We start from the raw sequence: 21,036 nt of genomic DNA, 5'->3' as shown, positions 1-21,036 counted from the left end.
TTTTTCTAATATATTTTTAAACTATTTTTCAATTAAAGCAATATTTCATGTTAAAACAGAGACAAGGCATTCAAAATCCAATTTTTTGAAGGTAGAGTAGTTCATCTGGTGGGAGTAAAAAAGAAAAACTAACTATAATGCCATGTTGTAACCACTAGATGCCTATATACTTCTAAATAAAGTGGCTTACAAAATTCTCTAGTGGTTTTTAGATATAAATACTTATTTTTATTAAGTTGTGGATTTGGATTTATTACTAGACATTCTCAAAGACTACTTTTTGTCAAGGTTTAGATTTTTTAATTTTTTTTTAATTTTTTGAAATGTTGATTTGAAGTGTCAGTTTTTGCATTCATTTTACTAGTCAAACCTGAATACAGATGAGGGCATTTTATTACACACATTAAAATTCAATAAAAATGTAACAAAAATTATGTTAAATTATGAAATCTGATCTAATTTCAACCTCTTATTTTGAGTCTTTTGGCTCAATTTTACCATATTGTTACAGCCACACCAGTTCGTTTGTGTGTATAGTGTATTGTGTGTAAGTGTGTGTGTGTTTGAGTGGGTGTGTATGTTTTTGTACTCTTGTGTAACCTCTTCCTTGCTGTTTGTTTGTTTTTTTACTGCTCTGTGGCTGAATTATTGATTTTATTTCACACATTTGCACCGTGAAAGAGTGACTATTTTTTTCAGAATCTTTAACATATCCGAATCATGTCCATGATTTTTTTTTTGTGTGTTCACATAGCTAATGTGACAAAAGTCACCAAGTGTTATCCCACTCCGATGAAGCAAAAACATTTAAAATTTTAAAACGTCATTATTTGACTGAAGAGGACCAGAGGGTTAAACCTTGACACTTGTACAAACGGCTGATGTTCTGAATGTGTTTCTGCAGGTCGGGGAGGCCAGGGCTCTGTATAACATCGGGAACGTGTTTCATGCCAAAGGGAAGCAGCAGCTGTGGGGCAGCGCTCAAGATCCCGGAGACCTTCCCTCTGACGTCAGAGACACGCTGCAGCGAGCCACAGCCTTCTATGAGTGAGTCCAACACTTGGATTGTTTACTGAAGTATCCCAGCATCATTAATCCCAGCCCACAGAGACCCGTTTGCTCAACTGCTCATTATTAACAGCCACATTTAGAAGATCCAGAAGGTTAAACGGCACATAAATGAGACGCCAAGAGACCAGAGGTGTCAGACGGAGGAGAAACGGCCTCAAACAGTCCCTCATTTATTTGGAAAACATGCAGACCAGGGAAATCTGCGCTTCCGAGCTCACAAATACTTAATACAAAATTCTTCAGTCATGCATAAATGAAACAGGTCAGATTTCTGCACTCAAAGAAATCACAGTCACATTTTATTGATTAAATAATCATGTTTTCAACATGCTTTTATTCAAATCAGCATAAACCTGCAAAAATAATTGCATTTATTTAGTTAAAAAGTATGATTTGCAAACTACTTTAATAAACCATATCAAATGATAAATATATAAAAATGTTTATAGCGTAAAACACATTCAGATTATTAGTGCTATTACAGAAATCTGACCTGTTTCATTTATGCATGACTGACAAATATGCATCACTTGAAGTTCACTCTGTAATCCAAATGCATAGAGATTTTATATGCAATTGAAATCTTTAAATATAAGTCTAAATATTTCATTCAGCAGCCTTCTGTCTGGAAGAATTTTTCCCCTTTGTTTTCAAAATGTTCTTGAATAAACTTCCTTGAATCAAAGCGACCAGCTCCGAGATGAATCACAACATTCAGTACAAAGGTGCGAGACTGTCTACACGTTTTATGAGGCAATGAACCATATTTATATAAAATAATATTTATTGAACAACAATATTTAAATGAACAAGAATAGCCATTATAAATGACTATAGGAAATAAACACAATTGTACAATTCAGTCAAATATACAAAAGCAGTGCTCTACAGGATGTGTTAAATATAGCCTTAATATTAAATTATCAAATTTAACATAGCTCAATTCGATTTGCTCAGGAACAAGTAATAGATTAATAAGACCAAAGATTGCCTGTTTTATGTACCCAAAATGAATTATATCTCATGTTTAAGCATTATAAGAGCCAGCGGCAAATCCCCGAAGCACTGGCCGAGATGAAGCTGTTCTCGGCGGGTACACGAGCTCTGAACGACCGCTGACGGCCTGGAGCTCACATCTCTGAAAACGTCTAAACAAATTGTAAAATAGTCACATATTTCAGGTCTAAACAACTACATTCTCCCCTAAAAAACTCTTAATACAGTTCGTGGTACAACAAGTGTAGTATTTGTAAAAAATACAGTGGAATTGCTCGGCCACCATGACAGTCGCTTATACATATCACAAAGGTGTTATTGATAATAATAAATAACAACAAACTGCTAATTATTGGTTGTTTCTGTCCTCCTAACTCTGTTTTAGGATGAACCTCTCTCTGGTGAAGGAGTTGGGAGACCGAGCCGCCCAGGGAAGAGCCTTCGGTAACCTTGGCAACACTCATTACCTGCTGGGTAATTTTGTAGAGGCCATTAAGTTCCACAGAGAGGTAAAACCCTCATGTCAACAAACAACTCGTTTCACTTAAACTGTGCGCTCTTGATTTGATTTCATCTGCATTTTCTGCATTGGAATTTCACAGGGATTTGCATTTCAAAGTAACACACAATCTCTCCTTGTTGTTTCCAGCGTCTTTCCATTGCAAAGGAATTTGGCGACAAGGCAGCCGAGCGGAGAGCATACAGTAACCTAGGCAACGCTCTCATTTTCCTGGGCCAGTTCAATGCTGCAACAGAGTATTACAGGTAATCATGACTACAGCGCCATCTAGAGGATGCAGGACACCTGTGGGTGTTTTTTTTTAAATTAAAGAAACAGAAATGATGCTGTACAGACATCTAGAGAAGATTTCACATGTAACAAGCAAGTGGAAAAACACTGATAACAATCATAAAAGTTTCTTGAGCAGCAAATCAGCAAATTAGAATGATTTCTGAAGAATCATGGAGTAATGATGCTGAAAATTCAGATTTGATCACAGGAATAAATTACAGTTTACTTTATATTCATATAGAAAACAGCTATTTTAAATTGCAAAAATATTTCACTTTTTTTTTTTTTTTTTTGCTGCAAATTTGATCAAATTAATGCAGTCTTGGTGAGCAGAAGAGACTCTTACAGACCCCAAACTTTTTAAATATATTCTTACATTGAACCCAATCCATATATAGAGCAGAATATCAGCAACTAGCCTCGATTTTCTGTGTTCTCCAGGAAAACTCTTCAGCTCTCTCGACAACTGAAGGATCAGGTGATGGAAGCTCAAGCGTGTTACAGTCTGGGAAACACGTACACGCTGCTGCAGGAGTATGAGCGTGCCATCGACTATCACCTCAAACACCTGCTCATCGCTCAAGAGCTCAACGACAGGTGTGAACGCACACAAAATTTCACTCTTTCTACTGCGTACATCATTCAGACACGACTGTCTGCATTTGCCCTCTAGTGGCAGTCGTTATGAACTTTCATTATGATCGATGTCTCTGTGTATCTAGCCTAGTATTTCCATGCAGTTGTATTATTCTGCATTTTACAGTAACATTAAAGGGATAATTCACCCAAAAATGAAAATGATCCTATGATTTACTCGCCGCCAAGCCATCCTAGGTGTATCTTCTTTCAGACGAACACAATCCTGGCAAAACCAAGATTTATAATAGTAGTGAAGGGGGACGTGTTTTGAAGAGAGGAGCTGCAACAATGGAGAATATGAGGAAAATAATCAACATTCAAGCATGAAAACCTGTTCTAGTAGAGCACAAAAACATAATCAAGACTATGTAAAAGGGCACAATATTGCCTCTTTGAACAAAAAAGGATTGTTAATTCTCACCTCGCACACACTGATTTGATTGGAGTGCACTGGAATATGTCACATCCGGTCGGTGTGTCGCATATGGTGTAGTAGCTTAATAAACGCATCCAAAGCGCAAATCGGATCCGCACCCCACACAGCCCCTGTGTGGCTCTCCATAAGAAATGAATGACTTCTGGTCCATCGGCCACCATTTTGAATGTGCAGTGGAAAGTCGGCTTGATCAATAACATGCTGTCTGTCTTTGGTAGGGTCGGGGAGGGCCGGGCCTGTTGGAGTCTGGGTAATGCTTACGTGTCATTGGGAAACCACCGTCAGGCTCTGCACTACGCCCGGAGACACCTGGACATCTCCAGAGAGGTGAAGCCAGACTCTGACGTCCAGCAGCTGCTCCTGCTTCGCTCATGTGTAACTCAGACATTTGCTTTGCTTGCTCTCAGATCGGGGACAGAAACGGAGAGCTGACGGCCAGGATGAATGTGGAAGAGCTGATGGAGGCTCTCGGGGTGAAGGAGGGCGATCTCTCTCCATCTGAGTCGGAGTTTAAAGTCCAGGGTAAACACATCACCTATTCCACTATATGGTCTTTGTGCAATGGGAATCTGCTCGTTTTTTTGACATTGAATTATACTAAAAAAGAGGCATCTTCCACAACATATATCTGATTAAAATGCAATATAGTTTATGCGACAACTAGCCCTGGTCTCCTCTATATATTAAAAATTTCACCAGACTTGCCTAACTTAGTTCATGAAGTAGAAGTCTTTATTTAAGGTGGATTTGTAGTGTTAATGAGGTTGAGGTATGAGTTTATATTAAGGCTCGATTTGTCCCTGGTACTTTTTTCCCAGGAACTTTTTTTCCCTTGAAGATTAATCTGGTGACATTGGACTGTGTACTGCGTCCTCCGCATGTTAGCTTAAAAAAGCCTGAACCTTGTCGTCAGTCCATCGGTTGTATTTTTTAAACTCCATTGTTGATTCGAATATCAAACAACTATAGCCCCGTTTCCACCGCAGGAACTTTCCCCAGGAACTAGGGTGGTACTCTGTGTGTTTCGACCGCAGGAACCAGGGACTAAATGAAGTTCTGGGTAAAAATTTCCCCCTCAGAAAGTCCCTGCTCATAAGGTAGTACTTTTTCAAAGTTCAGGAACTTTCGGGGGTGGGACTTTCGGGCGCTGAACATGCTAATTGGTTGAGTTCATGCAGCATTTTGATTGGTTGACTGCACGCAGGGACCAATTTTTACCCGGAACTTCATTTAGACCCTGGTCCCTGTGGTTGAAACACACCGAGTACCACCCCAAAGTCTCTAGTTCCTGGGGAAAGTTCCTGCAGTGGAAACACGGCTTTAGTTTTCATTACTCTGTAGCTGTAAATATATACAAATAATCTCTTCTTTGTTTTTTGCGTCTCAGTGAGAGACCTTTCCTAACAATGTTTGACAGCAAATCAGTGCTGAAGCAAATGTCTGCGATATGTAAATTGATATTTCATTATTTATTATAAACTTGTACTTGTTTTCTCCAAAAGGAGCCAGACCCAAATTCAGCAAGAAGAACAGCATGGAGAGTGTCGACCTCTGGAAATACAACTCTGAAAAGGTCACATGCTCAACATCTGATTGGGTGACCAAGACTTTGCCATGCAGGACGTGTATAATACGAGTCAAAATCTTTTGTTAGTCTTTGAACAAAATGCCTGTCAAACAAACCCTAACCCTAGAATCTACATCAAAATGTTGGAGCCACATCCAGGAACATGTCCTACTCGGCAGAATCATGGTCACCCAGTGCAGAAACACAGACGTGTAGTTTTGCCATGACTGTACGTGCTCATGTGTGCTGTCGGCTGCAGAATGGAGATGCTCAGGATGTTGATGATGTTTCGAGGAGGTCAAGGAACCTGCTGTCTCAGACCAACAGAAGCAAAAGTTACGCAGACAGTCAGTCGTCAGATGAGAGACAGTGGCTCGACTCGCCTGTGGACACCGATGACATCACTGTTCATGTCACACCTCCAGTGAGTGATTATCCACCCATCCGTCCATTCGTCTATCTATCTGTCTGTCTATCTATTTATCTATCTGTCTGTTAGGGTTAGGTCCATCTATCTATAGGTTTGTCTGTTCTTCCGTCTATCTATCTATCATAGATATTGAAAACAACAGAGGGCCTAACACAGATCCTTGCGGCACTCCATAATTTATCTTAGATTTTTATATATTATATATCGTTAACATTATCTATCTATCTATCTATCTATCATATATATTGAAAACAACAGAGGACCTAACACAGATCCTTGGGGCACTCCATAATTTACTGACGTTATCTTAGATTTTTCCCAGTTTAAATAGACAAAATGGTGATGGTCTGATATCTATCTATCTATCTATCTATCTATCTATCTATCTATCTATCATCTATCTATCTATCTATCTATCTATCTATCATATATATATTGAAAACAACAGAGGGCCTAACACAGATCCTTGTGGCACTCCATAATTTACTGACGTTATCTTAGATATTTTCCCAGTTTAAATAGACAAAATGGTGATGGTCTGATATCTATCTATCTATCTATCTATCTACTATCATATATATATTGAAAACAACAGAGGGCCTAACACAGATCCTTGTGGCACTCCATAATTTACTGATGTTATCTTAGATATTTTCCCAGTTTAAATAGACAAAATGGTGATGGTCTAATATCTATCTATCTATCTATCTACTATCATATATATATTGAAAACAACAGAGGGCCTAACACAGATCCTTGTGGCACTCCATAATTTACTGACGTTATCTTAGATATTTTCCCAGTTTAAATAGACAAAATGGTGATGGTCTGATATCTATCTATCTATCTATCTACTATCATATATATATTGAAAACAACAGAGGGCCTAACACAGATCCTTGTGGCACTCCATAATTTACTGACGTTATCTTAGATATTTTCCCGTTTAAATAGACAAAATGGTGATGGTCTGATATCTGTCTGTCTGTCTGTCTGTCTGTCTATCTATCTATCTATCTATCTATCTATCTATCTATCTATCTATCTATCGTCTGTCTGTCTGTCTGTCTGTCTGTCTGTCTAAGGTGTTTTGAAAGTTTCTTGCGTGCCCCTTGAGTTTTACCGTTTTCAAATCCATTCAGCCGATCTCCGGATCTGTCTCTGGGTATCGCCAGACCCGGAGAGCGGCTGAATGAATTCAAAAACAGTAAAACTCAACTGTTTAACTCTAGGGGAGTTGGAAAATGAGCCTATTTTCAAAAAAAGTGGAGTGTTCCTTTAGTGAGACGACTACGTTTTTGCTGACAGTCACAGTACAGAGTAAGTGTGCAGATGTGTCTGTCTACAGGGCTTTAATCGAATCTATGTTTTAAAGTGCTTCACTAAAGGTTTCACTTGATAGCCGCGGCTCTCTGTGTTCCTCTGTTAATCAATACAGACCAGCTGCGCTGCTGCTAATGCATCAGTGTGCATGTGACTTTCCCAGAGGATGAAGAATATATGAAAACATGACCGTGTGCATTGCACTGAACGCTGCTGATACTTGTTTAGGACTATCAAGTTATATTGCATTGTGACATTATTTTCCCAACTCCTGTTGCTGTAATGCAAAAACAAAAGAGTAAAGTATTTATACATTATAAGAGCACTTGCTGTGTAGACAACAATAGATTTTAGTCTACTATTGAGATTGTTTTATCTAATTAATTCAACCATTTATTGATTGATTCTTTGGTTTGATCCTTATTACAGCTTGCTCATATATTAATGCAATTTCTTTTCATCTCTCAACACCTTCACAACACAAAAGCAGTAATTGTGCAGAGGTTTCATGTCATTGATATATTCCTGCAGCTTTATCTCATGTCATTTAGCTAATTTTAGGGTCATTTGTGTGACATGCAGGTGTGCGAAAATAAACCCCAGCCCTTGACCTTCGACACCTGTGACACAGTAGGCGAGTGTTTTAGGGTTTATGCACGTGATCAAAGGCCATAACACTGGGGTCAGGGGTTTCTATGGAAACCGTGATGATGTTATTTGGACAAAGACCTTTCACGGTCCATTCACTCTCTCTCTCTCCGTATCTCACCCTCAGTGTAACTGAATTATTGAACTAAATGCACGAGCAGCTGAACAGAGACAGACACGCAGTGAAGGGAAAGGTGTAGGAGAGACCGGACACTGAAGGATATCCTGGTGGAAAGAAGGATGACAAACATTCAGGCTGAAGAATGTGAGACTTTACTGTGCATGACTTTGTATTTGAATATATTTGAATGCGATTGTGTGTTTAAAGTGTAACAGTTATTTGAGGGTGTGTTAAAATAGGTTGTGTAACGACCCTAAATCCACCTCCTCCCCCCGACCGTCCCCATAATCACAGCCAAATTAATGAGTTGTTTTCCCACAGTGAGACACAGAGATGGACAGAAAGAGACAGATAAAGCTGTGATTGGATGATCTGGCTGTGGATTAATGAATCGCTACATAAGTATTCATAATTGTTTATTATTTAGTATCACTGTCATAGTGATCGGCTGGATTTATATTGCATTGCGTTGTGCTTTCAGGACACAGTTTGATTTGCTCGACGAGTTTGGGTGCGATTGTTAATCTTTATCATAATAGGTGAATGTCTGAAAATGCTTGAATGATACAGGACAGAGTTGCTGTCATGTTGAAATGCTGTTGTTGAACAGGGCTGCGTCGCTCCGCAGGCTCATTTTACACCGTTATTGACTGTGTCTGTCCTCTAATAGATCTCTGATCACTGAAACAGGACATTAGCATTTGTGCCACTTGTTTTTAAGGTGATATTTGAATGAAGATGACTGAGATGTGTGTTGAAAGGTAAAGCGTTCTGATCAGTGTCATTGAACCACCATTTGATTTGGTTTTGTGGGCATTTGTTTGATTTATTTGGTTTCTGATTATCCTGCTGTGGAGTGTGTGTGTGTGTGTGTGTGTGTGTGTGTGTGTGTGTGTGTGTAGCTGGCCACTGAAAGGTCATTGTGATACACAGCCGTCGAGACTGAGATAAGAGCTCACATGAGCGTTCAGTAACGTCAGGACAGATTACAGCAGCACATGACCAGACCAAGACTCCAGGAACCCGCGGTTCATCCAGCTCTTATAATACGCCATTGTCACAATATTTTTCAAATATGGTTGGGTCGTGAATATCACAAAACATGTCAAGAACATGTCATATTTCAGGCCTAAATAAATGTAAAAAATTAGGATCGTAAAGATTTTTTTACACATTTGTCACAAACATAATGTCACAATGCAAATTCTCATTACTGTTATGTGAGAAAATAAATGTGTGTTTAATTTTTTTTGATACTTTTTGTAATTTTTTTTGTGGGTTTTTTTCCACATTGTTCCCAGTCAAAAATGACCGGCCTACAAAAATTGCTTATAAATCTCTGATTATTCTACATTGTCACTAAATATTGGGTTCAATCTTTTTGTCAACTTGTTTTCTTTTAATTAGGACAGGTTTTGTATTTATTTTTGTAATTGATCGATTGTAGGCCTTATTTGTCTGAGCTTATGTACCTCAGTTTTTGAGTGTTATTTGTGGATGATTTTATCAATTTTACATAAAATATGAAAAAAAAATACACTATCACACTAGTGTGCTTTAATGTTTAAGCAGGGAATTTGTTTTGAAATGCTTTTATTTTGTACAAAATGGCACAAAATAGCTTATAAATCTCGTTACGCTATTTTATCACCAAATATTGTATTTAATCTTTTTGTATTTAATCAACTTGTTTTCTTTAAATTGGTGATAAAATAGCGTAACGAGTCATTTATAAGTTATTTTTCTGCAAGCCGGTCATTTTTGACTGGGAACACCACAAGTGTGACTTTGTGCCATTTTCTGATGAATAAAACAAACAAAAAACCATTTCAAAACAAATTTCCTGGTTAAATATTAAAGCACACTAGTGTGATAAACAGTGCATTTTTTTTTTTCATATTTTATGTAAAACTGACAAAATTATCCACAATTATCCACAAAATTATCACTCAAAAACTGAGGTAACTGAGCTCAAATAAATAAGGCCTACGATCGATCTGTTCCAAAAAGAAATACAAGTCTTAATTAAAAGAAAACAAGTTGACAAAAAGATTGAATCCAATATTTGGTCATAAGGTAGCATAACGAGAGATTTCTAAGCTATTTTTTTTTGCAGGATCGGGAACACCACGAGTGTTATAGGGGATATAAATATGTTATTATTTATCATACATGATAGTATCTTGAAATGTATGGCAATTTTGAATTGTATTGTAGTACATTAATCTTATAGTATACATTAAAACAAATCTATTTACAAAAAACAAACAAAAAAAGAAGTAAAGCGTCTGAACACGTTAGATTAACTAGACGTTTGGTTTAAATATAATTAACTGTCATGAAAAGAATGTCGCAATGCAAAAAAAAAAAAAAAAAGAGTTAAAGCTAAAACAGATTACTTAATTCATTTAATTCAGAGCAATTAAATTCATTGTTTCTTTTTTTGGTGGGGGGTTGGGGGAGTGTGAAATATATATATTTTTCCCTATTTTCCCCCACCTTTTACAAAAACATGAGGTTCACTCACATGCTGCATTTGGATTGTAAGAGCGCTGATAATAATATCTTTTGATAATGTAACAAAAAAATTATAGGATCATAAAGATTTGTTGCATTGTTATATTATTTGTGACAAAGTCACAATTCAAATTCACATTACTATATTGTGAAAAGGTTTTTAAAATAATAGTAAAATATTTACATTATGGTATTATTTATCATAGATGAAAGTATCTTGCAATGTATGTATTACAGTAATTTTATAATAAGCAGTAAAAAATATCAAGACAAATAAAACAGCAAAATTAAAGAGACTTTTGGGGGATTGAATATAATTAACTCTCATGAAAAATATATCACAATGCAAAAAAAAAAAAAAAAATAGAAAATAGAAAATTATAATTAATTGTTTTTGTCTTTTAATTTTTTTGGGGTGTAATATATTTTTTCTCCCTGGGTCTACATGTACTGTTGTGTGTGTGTGTGTGTGTGTGTGTGTGTGTTTCTTGTGTGTTTTTATTTTTTAATATCCATATGCTGCATATGACTTGTACTAAAATGTGATTTAGGCTCATTCAAAATTAAAGGTTGTAAGAGTGATGCATGAATGTAAAATAATAATTGTTACATTCTCTTTGAATTGCTACACACCATGATTGTCGTCATTGGTCTGATTGTTTTTATGTGAGTAGCATTATGTGGTTTTGTAATCATAACTGATCAGTTGTTTTACTCATGATGTTTTGATGTGTGTTTCTGCAGAAGCTGGGCCGTGACGCGTCAGATGAAGACTGCTTCTTCGACCTGTTGAGTAAGTTTCAGAGCAGCCGTATGGATGACCAGCGCTGTCAGCTGGACGAGACGCCCAATGGAGAGGATGCAGGAGGAGCGGACGAAAACACCCTGAACGACATGATCGGTCAGTTACACCAGCTCTCTGACGCTCAAGATTGCCCTTATTATGCTATTTTAAAGTTTCCAATTTTGCGTTAAAGTTCTCCTACATTCATCCAAAGTCAAAAACACTTTAATTTTCTCATAATATCCACTGCAGCATCAGCTCTTTTCTCAGTGTCTGAAACGGTTCAATCAAGAATTCGGTCTCTCTAAACCCCGCCTTTCTGAGAGCTGCTCTGCTCTGATTGGTCAGACGGCCCAGTCTGTTGTGATTGGTCAGAAACCAAATGCTCATTACCATATCTGAATTTCAGCACTTGACACACAGTGATACGAACAGTAACGATGGCGTCGGTTTTACCGTATCAATCTCATCAAAGTGGATTTGCTTTGGCAGCAGAAAACAGCGTCTTCTCAACATGAACAACACGAACCAAACTCTTCCAGTCTCAGATACAACTACAGTGATTGAGGGCGGGGCAAAGCAAGTGTAAGATGAGAAGCAGTGTAAGATGATTTATCACGGGTTCTCTCTGTTGTTCTCAGACGCCAGTCTCCTCTCGTCTCCTCAAACTGAAGAGCTCTTCGATCTGATCGCCAGCTCTCAGAGTCGCCGTCTGGACGATCAGAGGGTGAGCGTCAGTAACCTGCCCGGACTCAGAATTACCCACAATAACCTGGGGCACCTGTGTGGAGAGGGCGACCCCGCGGAGCCCAGCGATGACTTCTTCAACATGCTCATCAAGTGCCAGGTGAGAGCGGAGCCGCCGTGACCCGTCTGGTGTGTCTTTAGTTTGGCTCTGAACCTACAGTGATGATTCCTCTGTAATATTAACATGTGACATTATCACTGTAACTAAAACTAAAACTATTGAAAATTGTTGAAATAAAGCTGAAACCAAATCTAAATATTAGAGGGAAATCTTAAAGGAAAATTAAAAATGTTGTCTTGGCAAATAATTGACTCTAGGTAAGTTTAAACTGAAGTTGAAATAATAAAATTACTCAAACTAAAACTGAAAATAAATAAATAAATAAATAAAGCTGAACAGAAATACTTAAACAAAACCTAATAAAAAATTACAAATGCACAAAACAAAACGACTAAATCCTAAACTAAAATTAAAATGAGAACTGAATATGTAAAATAAAAATATTAATAAATACTATAATATAACTAAAACTGAAAGAAAATAAAGCTAAATAGAAATATTTAAAAAACAAAACCCAATAAAAATTACAAGTACATGACAAAATGACTAAAACTTAAATTAGAAATGCTGACTTGGCAACTAATTAAAATAAAATAATAAAATTAATAACTAAAACTAGAAATACCCCCCCCCCACCACCAAAAAAAAAAAAAGACAATATCACATAAAGAAGGACGAAAACTAAAATTAAGTTAAAAACTGAAAATATAAACAAAGATAATTCAAAATATAATAATAGTATATGAATAATACTACAATATAACAATGATAAAAGCACATAACAAAAACGACTAGACCTTAAAATAATAGTAAAATGAAAACTGAAACTTATTTTATTTCAGTTATTTTTTAAGTTGAAGTACTAAAATGACTAAAACTGAAATAAAAATAGCTAAATAGAAATAAAACCCCAAAAAATAGCAAAATCACATAACAAAAAGACTAAAATGAAAACTGAAAAATATAAAAAAGCCAATACAAAATATTAAGAAATAATATAATATAAATACAAAATATAAAAATGACAAAGCACATAGCAAAATTACTAAAACCTAAATTAGAAATGCTGAATTGTTGAAGTACTAAAATTACTAAAATTAAAACAGAAATGAAGCTAAATAGACATTTAAAAAATAAATAAATAAATAAATAAAATAAAATATATATATATATATGAAAAATACTAATTCAAAATATTAACACTAACAATATCTAGACATCCTTTTGAAGAAAATCTAGGCAAAACAAAGTTCGTTTCGGTGATTCAAAACAGCACTGGAAAACTATGATGCTAAGTCAGTGACATCAGCGCTGGTCAGTTTCTCTCCAGCTCTTCTTCTTCACCGTCTGTTTCTCTGTTTGTTCAGTCCTCCAGGATAGACGACCAGCGCTGCTCTCCTCCTGAAGGGGGTCCGCGCGCCCCGACCGTCCCCGACGAGGACTTCTTCAGCCTCATACAGAGAGTTCAGGCCAAACGGATGGACGAGCAGCGCGTGCATCTCCCATCCGACGAACAGGATCCGGACGAGGCCGAGGGAGAGCCGGCAGACGCGGACTCTGGGTGAATGACTGGAGAAACGGACTCTTTCATGAGATGAGAAGAAATGTGCACAAAGAGACGCATGAATAACACAAGTGCCATCTCAGTATACGGTGCAGGTTTACGCCTCCTGTGCTTTACAGCCAATGATCCATGACAGAGTTTATATTGATGAGAGAAACTGGGCGAATTCACTGAGAATCAGCTGCGTCTACTGATGCTGTCGTTTAGTTTGCACTCCATTAACAGAAGGAATTAACCCTTGAGCTTTATTGAAAATCCTTTACCTAAATTCAAAAATCACCAGCCTAAATCTCTCCTCCCTATGCTGTATTATCACCAAAAATCGAATTCATCTTGTTTTCTTTCAATTATCACAGGTTTTTGATTTCATTTTGGAACTGATTGATCCTAGGCCTCATTAGCATTATCAAAAGTTGCAAATTTAACTTTGCAAAATTGGAATAGGGCATAAAACATTTGCGAATAAAGCAGCATTTCCATCCCATGTGTTCAAGAGAACAAAATCATCACTTCCTGGGAAATTAACGCAAAATATCAGAACTAAAAATGGAAGTTGCTGCAATCAGCCTCTTTTTTCCTCCATCATAAATGAGACAAAACACAAAAAACGCTGTCATGTTCTCTTGCGTTCGGGTGCTGGTGTTTGTGAGATGCTTCTTAGTCCAGTTATCCAATCACAGTCTCTGCTTAGTTTTCGGTTGTGCATTGAGGGATTTATTCGGAAAATATGTCTCCAACATTGTTTTAGCCGATGAGAAGACATGCACATAAACTATGATCCGCCTCAATCGAGTGCACAGGTATTTTTTGTGCATTTTTTTGAATTTAGGCGCATCTTGTCATTTCCATCCAGCATTTGTTTGTTTTTTTAAATGCAAAATCCCAAAATTTGCATACAAAATAGGTGGACGGAACTGAGCGGATGCACCTCAGTGTTTGAGATGAAAAAAGTTCACTTACGCTGATTCATGAAGCCTACGATCAGTCAGCTCCAAAAGGAAATACAAAACCTGTGCTTATTTACAGAAAACAAGTTGACAAAAAGATTGAATCCAGTATTTGGCAATAAAAGAGTATAGTAATGAGAGATTTATTAGCAATTTTTTTGTAGGCCGCTCATTTTTGACCAAGTTTGGGGGAAAAAACCCAGAAAGTACAAAAACAATTGTGGAAAGTTTGCCCACAAGTACATCCTTATGAGCAAAGTCAGTAAGTTTTAGTACAACACAATAATATTAACTAGTATTTTCGGGGAAAAGGTTAGGTTAAAATCCTCTCGGGGTAAAAATGACCGGATAAACAAATGCATGCGCAGTTTACACATCTGGCAGTGCTAAAAAACTCTGAAGCCATTTTTCTTCGCTGTAGTTACTGCGTTACACATCATAACAGGAACAATACGGCATCCAGACACTCTTATAACGATCTTCTCCATCTGATCATCAACAAACATCACATTAGTTACATATTAAGCTCTACTTACTGACTGCTTACTGCAGCTTACAGGGAACGTTCTGCCAAGGTTCTCTCAAAACAAACGTTGAACAAATGTTCTTCCAGTAACATTAATAGAACATTCGTTCAAAGTTATCTAATGTTCTCAAAACATTAACATTATTTATACATTGTTCATGGAGTGTTTTTCCTGAAATGTTTTCGTTGGACTTTCATCTAATGATTTTAAATGTTGCTACTTGTTCGGAATGTTCAGAGAACATTCAAAAGTAACATTCACAAAATGTTTGATGAATGATAAAATGGAATGTTCAATTTCATTTCATTTCATTTGGATGAAGGAATGTTCCCTTAACGTTTACATAATGATTACTTTGTGAATCGACGCCCCAGGGCACGGTCACCACCTTGTGGATAAACTAATTACTGCCAAAAAAAAAATAAAAAAATTAAATGCGACCGGTTACAAAATTCCTGTGTCATGAGAAATGGAGTCCCCCCCAAGAATCGGGTCTCCTTTAGGACCCAGGTGGTAATGCTTGATCAAAAGTTGTTATCTTGATGTCTTGACTAATTATAACCTATTTCACCAATGGCATCACTTGGGGTCCTAAAAAAGATCCAGTTCCTGGGGGACTCGATTTCTCACTCTCCTCTGATGACAAAATTCGCGTCTGTACGCTGACCCTCACATACGTGTAAAAAATGAAGTACACTTTGGGCTTTAATTGTGACATGCAAATGTTGCTGGCCTTTGTGGATCTGGTTGATTCTATATTCATTCTTATATTAGTGTATAAACAGACGGCGGGACAGTAGATAACACTGTGTGATCCTTCAGTGAATTCGTCCTGTTGTTTCAGACGTTCAGAACAAACCTCCTCATTGTCACGTGTTTCTCGTCCACTGCCTTAATTCGACCTGCAGACTCTGATTGTATTCTTTGATATTGTGTTTTCGCAGCACTCGAGCAGTATTGTTCTGGTTTGGTGTGTGTTATTGACAGTATTCCCAGTCTCTTTGACCTTCTTAATCGCAAGTGCATTTCAGTTCGGCTTTATATGGCGTTTTTCATTGAGCTGCTGACAGACATTAGGGCTGCTTACCTTCTTTCCATCTCTCTCTCTCTGTCTCTTTTGAATTCGAGGATATTGTAACTCCACAGATGTATTTATTGAAAGTGTTGATAAATATCTGTAAAAAAAAAAAATGTGAAAAGAGTTTTTAAGTATTGCTAATTGTGGGAAAATTAAAGTATGTGAATGTTCATGTGCACAAAAGCTAATTTAAGGTCCCACTTTCGCGCTTCACTGCGGTTTGATTGAATCGACTGAAGCTGCTTTTACTTCCAAAACCAAATGAGTGATTAATGAGTTTTCCGTAATTGGCTCCGAGTCTCTGAATCCTGCAGTTTAGTCGGTCAATATTTTAGTCATTTGTGGCCGATGATCAGCAGACTAATGTTTTAAGTCATTTTGAAGTGTAAATCTGCAGTATTTTGGAAGTAGAGCAATTTGAGCAAGTTTAGTAGTTTTTTTTTTTCCATGTCTTGTTTTGGAGGGAATTAAAATACTTCCAAGTCAATTCACTGCCATCTTGTGGCAGAAATAAGCAAATGCCATAAAAATGTTTGATTTTTTTTTTTTTTTTTACTAAAGAAAGTCTGTTATGCATTATGTATTATTTTTAAATATTTATGAAGTTACTTTTGTTTTAAGAATCTAAACAGCTGATTCATATTGATTAATATGTTTCTACTGATGTATGATGCTTGAAACTAAAACTAGCCCTCATTTTTAATACTCAAATGACTTAATCTTACGTGAGCAAATCAGTCAAATATTGGAAGTATGTACTAGATTCATGATATGATGATGACATGATGAGGTTAAATACAGAATATTAAATTATTAAAAATATATATATTTAATGATTTAACAGAATATTTCCTAGTCCTGAATTATTGGTAGCACTTTATTTTACAGTCCTGTTCCCCAAGTACATACTATGTACTTATTATTGTAATAACTGGATAATAACTAGGTACTAACCCTGAACCTACCCCTAAACCTAACCTTAACCCATGTAGTTACCTTAGATTACTCAGTACTTTCTTAGGTTAGTACACTGTAAGTACACGTACTGTAAAATAAAGTGCAACTGAATGATTCCCTCCCTATGTTATGATTTGCCTTCCATGTGCTGTAATAATGTGTGAATGGGTGTGAAAGCCTTTGAAAAGCCACTGCCCCAATGTACATAACTGTTTTATATTTATTTTCTGTTCAATGGACATGGGAATGAATCCCTTGCTTTTAATAAAATGTTGATGAAAATTATATTAAGCACTCGTCTTCTTCTACAGAGAAATGTTGGTGTGAAAATACAGGACACGAGGAACTTCTCTCCTAAAACACATTTTAAATACCATCTTAAGTGGGATTACAATCCAAAGGTAGTGAACATGCACTGCAAATGCCACAGAGAATAAAGAAACATCAATACATCACTTCACAGGAAGTGAAGAGGGAAATTTACCCACAAGCATCGCTCCAGTACTTAAAGGACTTTGACTAATATATATTTTAAAATGTATGTATATGTATTTTCATATAAATACATATAGTTGTTAATACACATATATACATGGGTCAGTTTTATGTGTTTTTGAAATAAGTCTCTTCTGCTCAAATCATTTGAGCTGCTCCACAATCATTTTATAGTTCTATATTTTTACTGTACGAAAACTATTAAGTCATTTGTTTCCAATTTTATTTCTCCCAAGAAACTTTAGAAGAAACATCACAGTGTAAGAGAGTTCTGTAAGAGTCTTTTCTGCTCACCACGGCTGCATTTATTTGATCAAAAATACAGTAAAAATAGTGAAATATTTTTACAATTTAAAATAGCTGTTTTCTATATGAATATATAGTAAAGTGTAATTTATTCCTGTGGTCAAAGCTGAATTTTCAGCATCATTACTCCAGTCTTCAGTGTCACATGATCCTTCAGAAATCATTCTAATATGATGATTTGCTGCTCAAGAAACATTTCGGATTATTATCAATGTTGAAAACGTCTCAGGTTACGTATGTAACCATGGTTTCCTAAGAACAGGGAACGAGACACTGTGTTTTATCGCATTATGGGGAACGTCACTCGTGAACTGGTGTCTGAAAGCAATGTATCAAATCCCGCCAATCCTATTGGCCGGCGACAGCCTATGACGTCATATGACGTGGCCCGGAAGTATAAAGGAGCCGCAAGTGAAGCAGTCAGTATCTTATCGTCTGAAGGGACTGTTCAGCAGGCAGCCCCGATGCATGGCAAGGAACGCAGTGTCTCGTCCCTGTTCTCAGGGAACCATGGTTACATACGTAACCTGAGACGTTCCCTTTCGAAAGGGAACTCTACACTGCGTTTTACTGCATTATGGGGAACAATATACCCACGCCGCCATGCTTGAGGGGAGTGCATGCCAAGAAGATGGCTAGACAAACGTCAACTAGCAGTTTCACATGAAATGCCAGAGCAACTCCCCTCAGGTCAACAAAGGCTTTCAGTGACAGCATTCCCTACGGCCAACAGCCCAAGCTATAAGCCTCAAAGAGGCCTTCTGCAGCAGGCCTACCAAGGCCGCTCCAAGGCTTCTGGGACCGAACCTTCCGAGGAAAGAGGGTCCCTCTAAGGGAATGTAGCCAGGGGGCCGGAAGGAACCCCAGCCAGTCACTAGAAAGGGGACATAGTCACCCCAAATGCCACCAGCGAGGCCGACCCGGTCCGATAACAACCTAGTCTTGGCCAGCAACCTGTCTGAACGCAGAGCCTCAACAATGCATTCTTCAGAGAAGATATCCAGTAAGAGTGACTGCAAAGAGGCAGTAAGCAACTCAGACCCGAGCATAGACATGGACATCCAAGAGAGCAGGACTCAGCTAAGTGCTCTTAACCCTACAAGTGAGGGGTGTAAACTCTGCTCAATCCTAGGATCTACTCAGTGCCTGATTATTCGCACTGAGGAGGCTGTGCACTCAAACACCCCGACAGGGGGAGCACATTAACCAGCTTGGGGGCTGGATCACAAATGGGAGGCCTCATAGAGGCCTTCAACCAATGACCAGCTTAGGGAGCTAAGCACTATGCAGGATGACCCTAACAAGGGGAGTACAGAGCTCAACCTAACAGATAGACCGTACTGTAGGCACAAAATAATGGAGGCCCAAGAAGGGGCCTACAACATGACAACAGTTCTACACAGTGTAGAAATAAAATAACACAGCAGCCCTGTTAAAGGCCAACATGTGAAGCTACATGTTTAATCTGCTTAAGTTTCAACACCCAGAAATGGGGGTGGGAAAGCTTCAAGGGCGGCCTGTTAAGGCCACACACCTCGAACAGCTAGCTTGCTGAAAGCAAGAACCCATAAACATGTAACTCGTTCAGAATGAAACCGAGTTAAACCAGCAGGTAAGACTGTAGAGTGCCCACATAATAGTCTACTTAACACAATCCGACAAGCAGTGTACTCAGTAAAAGCACCTTTTACTCTTAAAACAAGAGGAGTACAACATACGCCATCATGTTCTGTAGGAGGCCCAAAGGCGGGCCTACGACTTCAGACAGACACGTAGCGTCAGCTCGTGGTAGTGTTTCAAGCTCAAAGGGAGCAAACATAAGAAAACCGAACCAAAGTGAGGTTAACTAGATAAACTAAATCTGAGCCAAAGGCCACTCAGCAATGTACTCAGTAAAACATCTTTTACTCTCTAAGCAAGAGGAGTACAAAGGCATACGCCAACGTGCTCTCAAAGGAGGCCCTACAACTCACAGACACATGGCGCCAGCTAGTGGCAACTCCAACACCAACAGACCATGTACTCAGTAAAACACCTTTTACTCTTAAAGCAAGAGGAGTACACACTCCGCCAGCGTGCTCTGAGAGATGCCCAAACCAGGCCTGCTACAACAGACACGGGCGTAGCCAGTGGCAGTGATAGCAAAACCAACACAAACCGTGCCAGCATGTTAATTGAAGGAGGCCCAAGCGAGGCCTGCGACTCCAAAAGACACGTGGCGTCAGCTAGTGGTTTCACAGGTGACCAAGCTCAAAGGGAACCAGCTCTAAAACCCAACAAACAATAGCGGTAACTAGCTTAACTCAACCTGAGCCAACGGCCACTCAGCAATGTACTCAGTAAAACACCTTTTACTCTCTAAGCAAGAGGAGTACAAAGACATACACCAACGTGCTCTCAAAGGAGGCCCTGAGGGCCTACAGCTCACAGACACGTGGCGTCAGCTAGTGGCAACTCAAAGTTCTATGAGCCATAATAGAACCAGACTTACTTAGTGAGGTAACTATTTATCTCGACTAGAGCTAAAAAAAATCCAGCACAAACCAACAAGCCATGTACTCAGTAAAACACTTTTTACTCTTAAAGCAAGAGGTGTACAAACTCCGCCAGTATGCTCTGAGAGAGGCCCAAACCAGGCCTGCTATAGCAGATTCGGGCGTAGCCAGTGGCAGTGATAGCAAAACCAACACAGAACTGTGCCAACATGTTAATTGAAGGAGGCCCAAGCGGGGCCTGCGACTCCAAAAGACACGTGGCGCCAGCTAGTGGTTCTACAGGTGACCAAGCTCAAAGGGAACCAGCTCTAAAACCCAACAATTGTCCGTTAACTAGCTTAACACAACCTGAGCTTAAGTCTACACATTCCAGCAGGCAATGTACATAAACACACTAGCCCGAACAGAAAGGGGGCACAACAACATATGCTATGGTCTGAAGGAGGCCTGAGGTGGCCTACTACTTCGGACAGACACGGGCATAAACCTGTGGCAGGGCTAAATTAAGCGTGCAAAACTCATGAACATCTACCA

General features: G+C 38.2%; 1 protein-coding gene across 1 annotated transcript in view; it reads left to right on the top strand.

Annotated features, from left to right (window-relative positions):
* gpsm1b (G protein signaling modulator 1b) overlaps window positions 1–17,491 on the top strand; it is a 32,402-nt gene extending 14,911 nt beyond the window's left edge. The window contains exons 4-14 of the mRNA XM_051892523.1: window positions 905–1,047; window positions 2,453–2,576; window positions 2,717–2,832; window positions 3,302–3,457; window positions 4,154–4,262; window positions 4,343–4,457; window positions 5,438–5,508; window positions 5,762–5,926; window positions 11,286–11,442; window positions 11,967–12,172; window positions 13,501–17,491. Of these exons, the coding sequence (XP_051748483.1) occupies window positions 905–1,047; window positions 2,453–2,576; window positions 2,717–2,832; window positions 3,302–3,457; window positions 4,154–4,262; window positions 4,343–4,457; window positions 5,438–5,508; window positions 5,762–5,926; window positions 11,286–11,442; window positions 11,967–12,172; window positions 13,501–13,698 (1,560 nt within the window). The 3' untranslated portion in view covers window positions 13,699–17,491. The remainder of the gene's footprint in view (window positions 1–904; window positions 1,048–2,452; window positions 2,577–2,716; window positions 2,833–3,301; window positions 3,458–4,153; window positions 4,263–4,342; window positions 4,458–5,437; window positions 5,509–5,761; window positions 5,927–11,285; window positions 11,443–11,966; window positions 12,173–13,500) is intronic.
* The last annotated feature ends 3,545 nt before the right edge of the window (window positions 17,492–21,036 follow it).

Source organism: Ctenopharyngodon idella, chromosome 5 (assembly GCF_019924925.1).
Source record: "Ctenopharyngodon idella isolate HZGC_01 chromosome 5, HZGC01, whole genome shotgun sequence".
Classification (NCBI taxonomy): domain Eukaryota; kingdom Metazoa; phylum Chordata; class Actinopteri; order Cypriniformes; family Xenocyprididae; genus Ctenopharyngodon; species Ctenopharyngodon idella.
The sequence above is the reverse complement of the archived record's forward strand: the minus strand, read 5'-3'. Positions and strand labels throughout refer to the sequence as shown.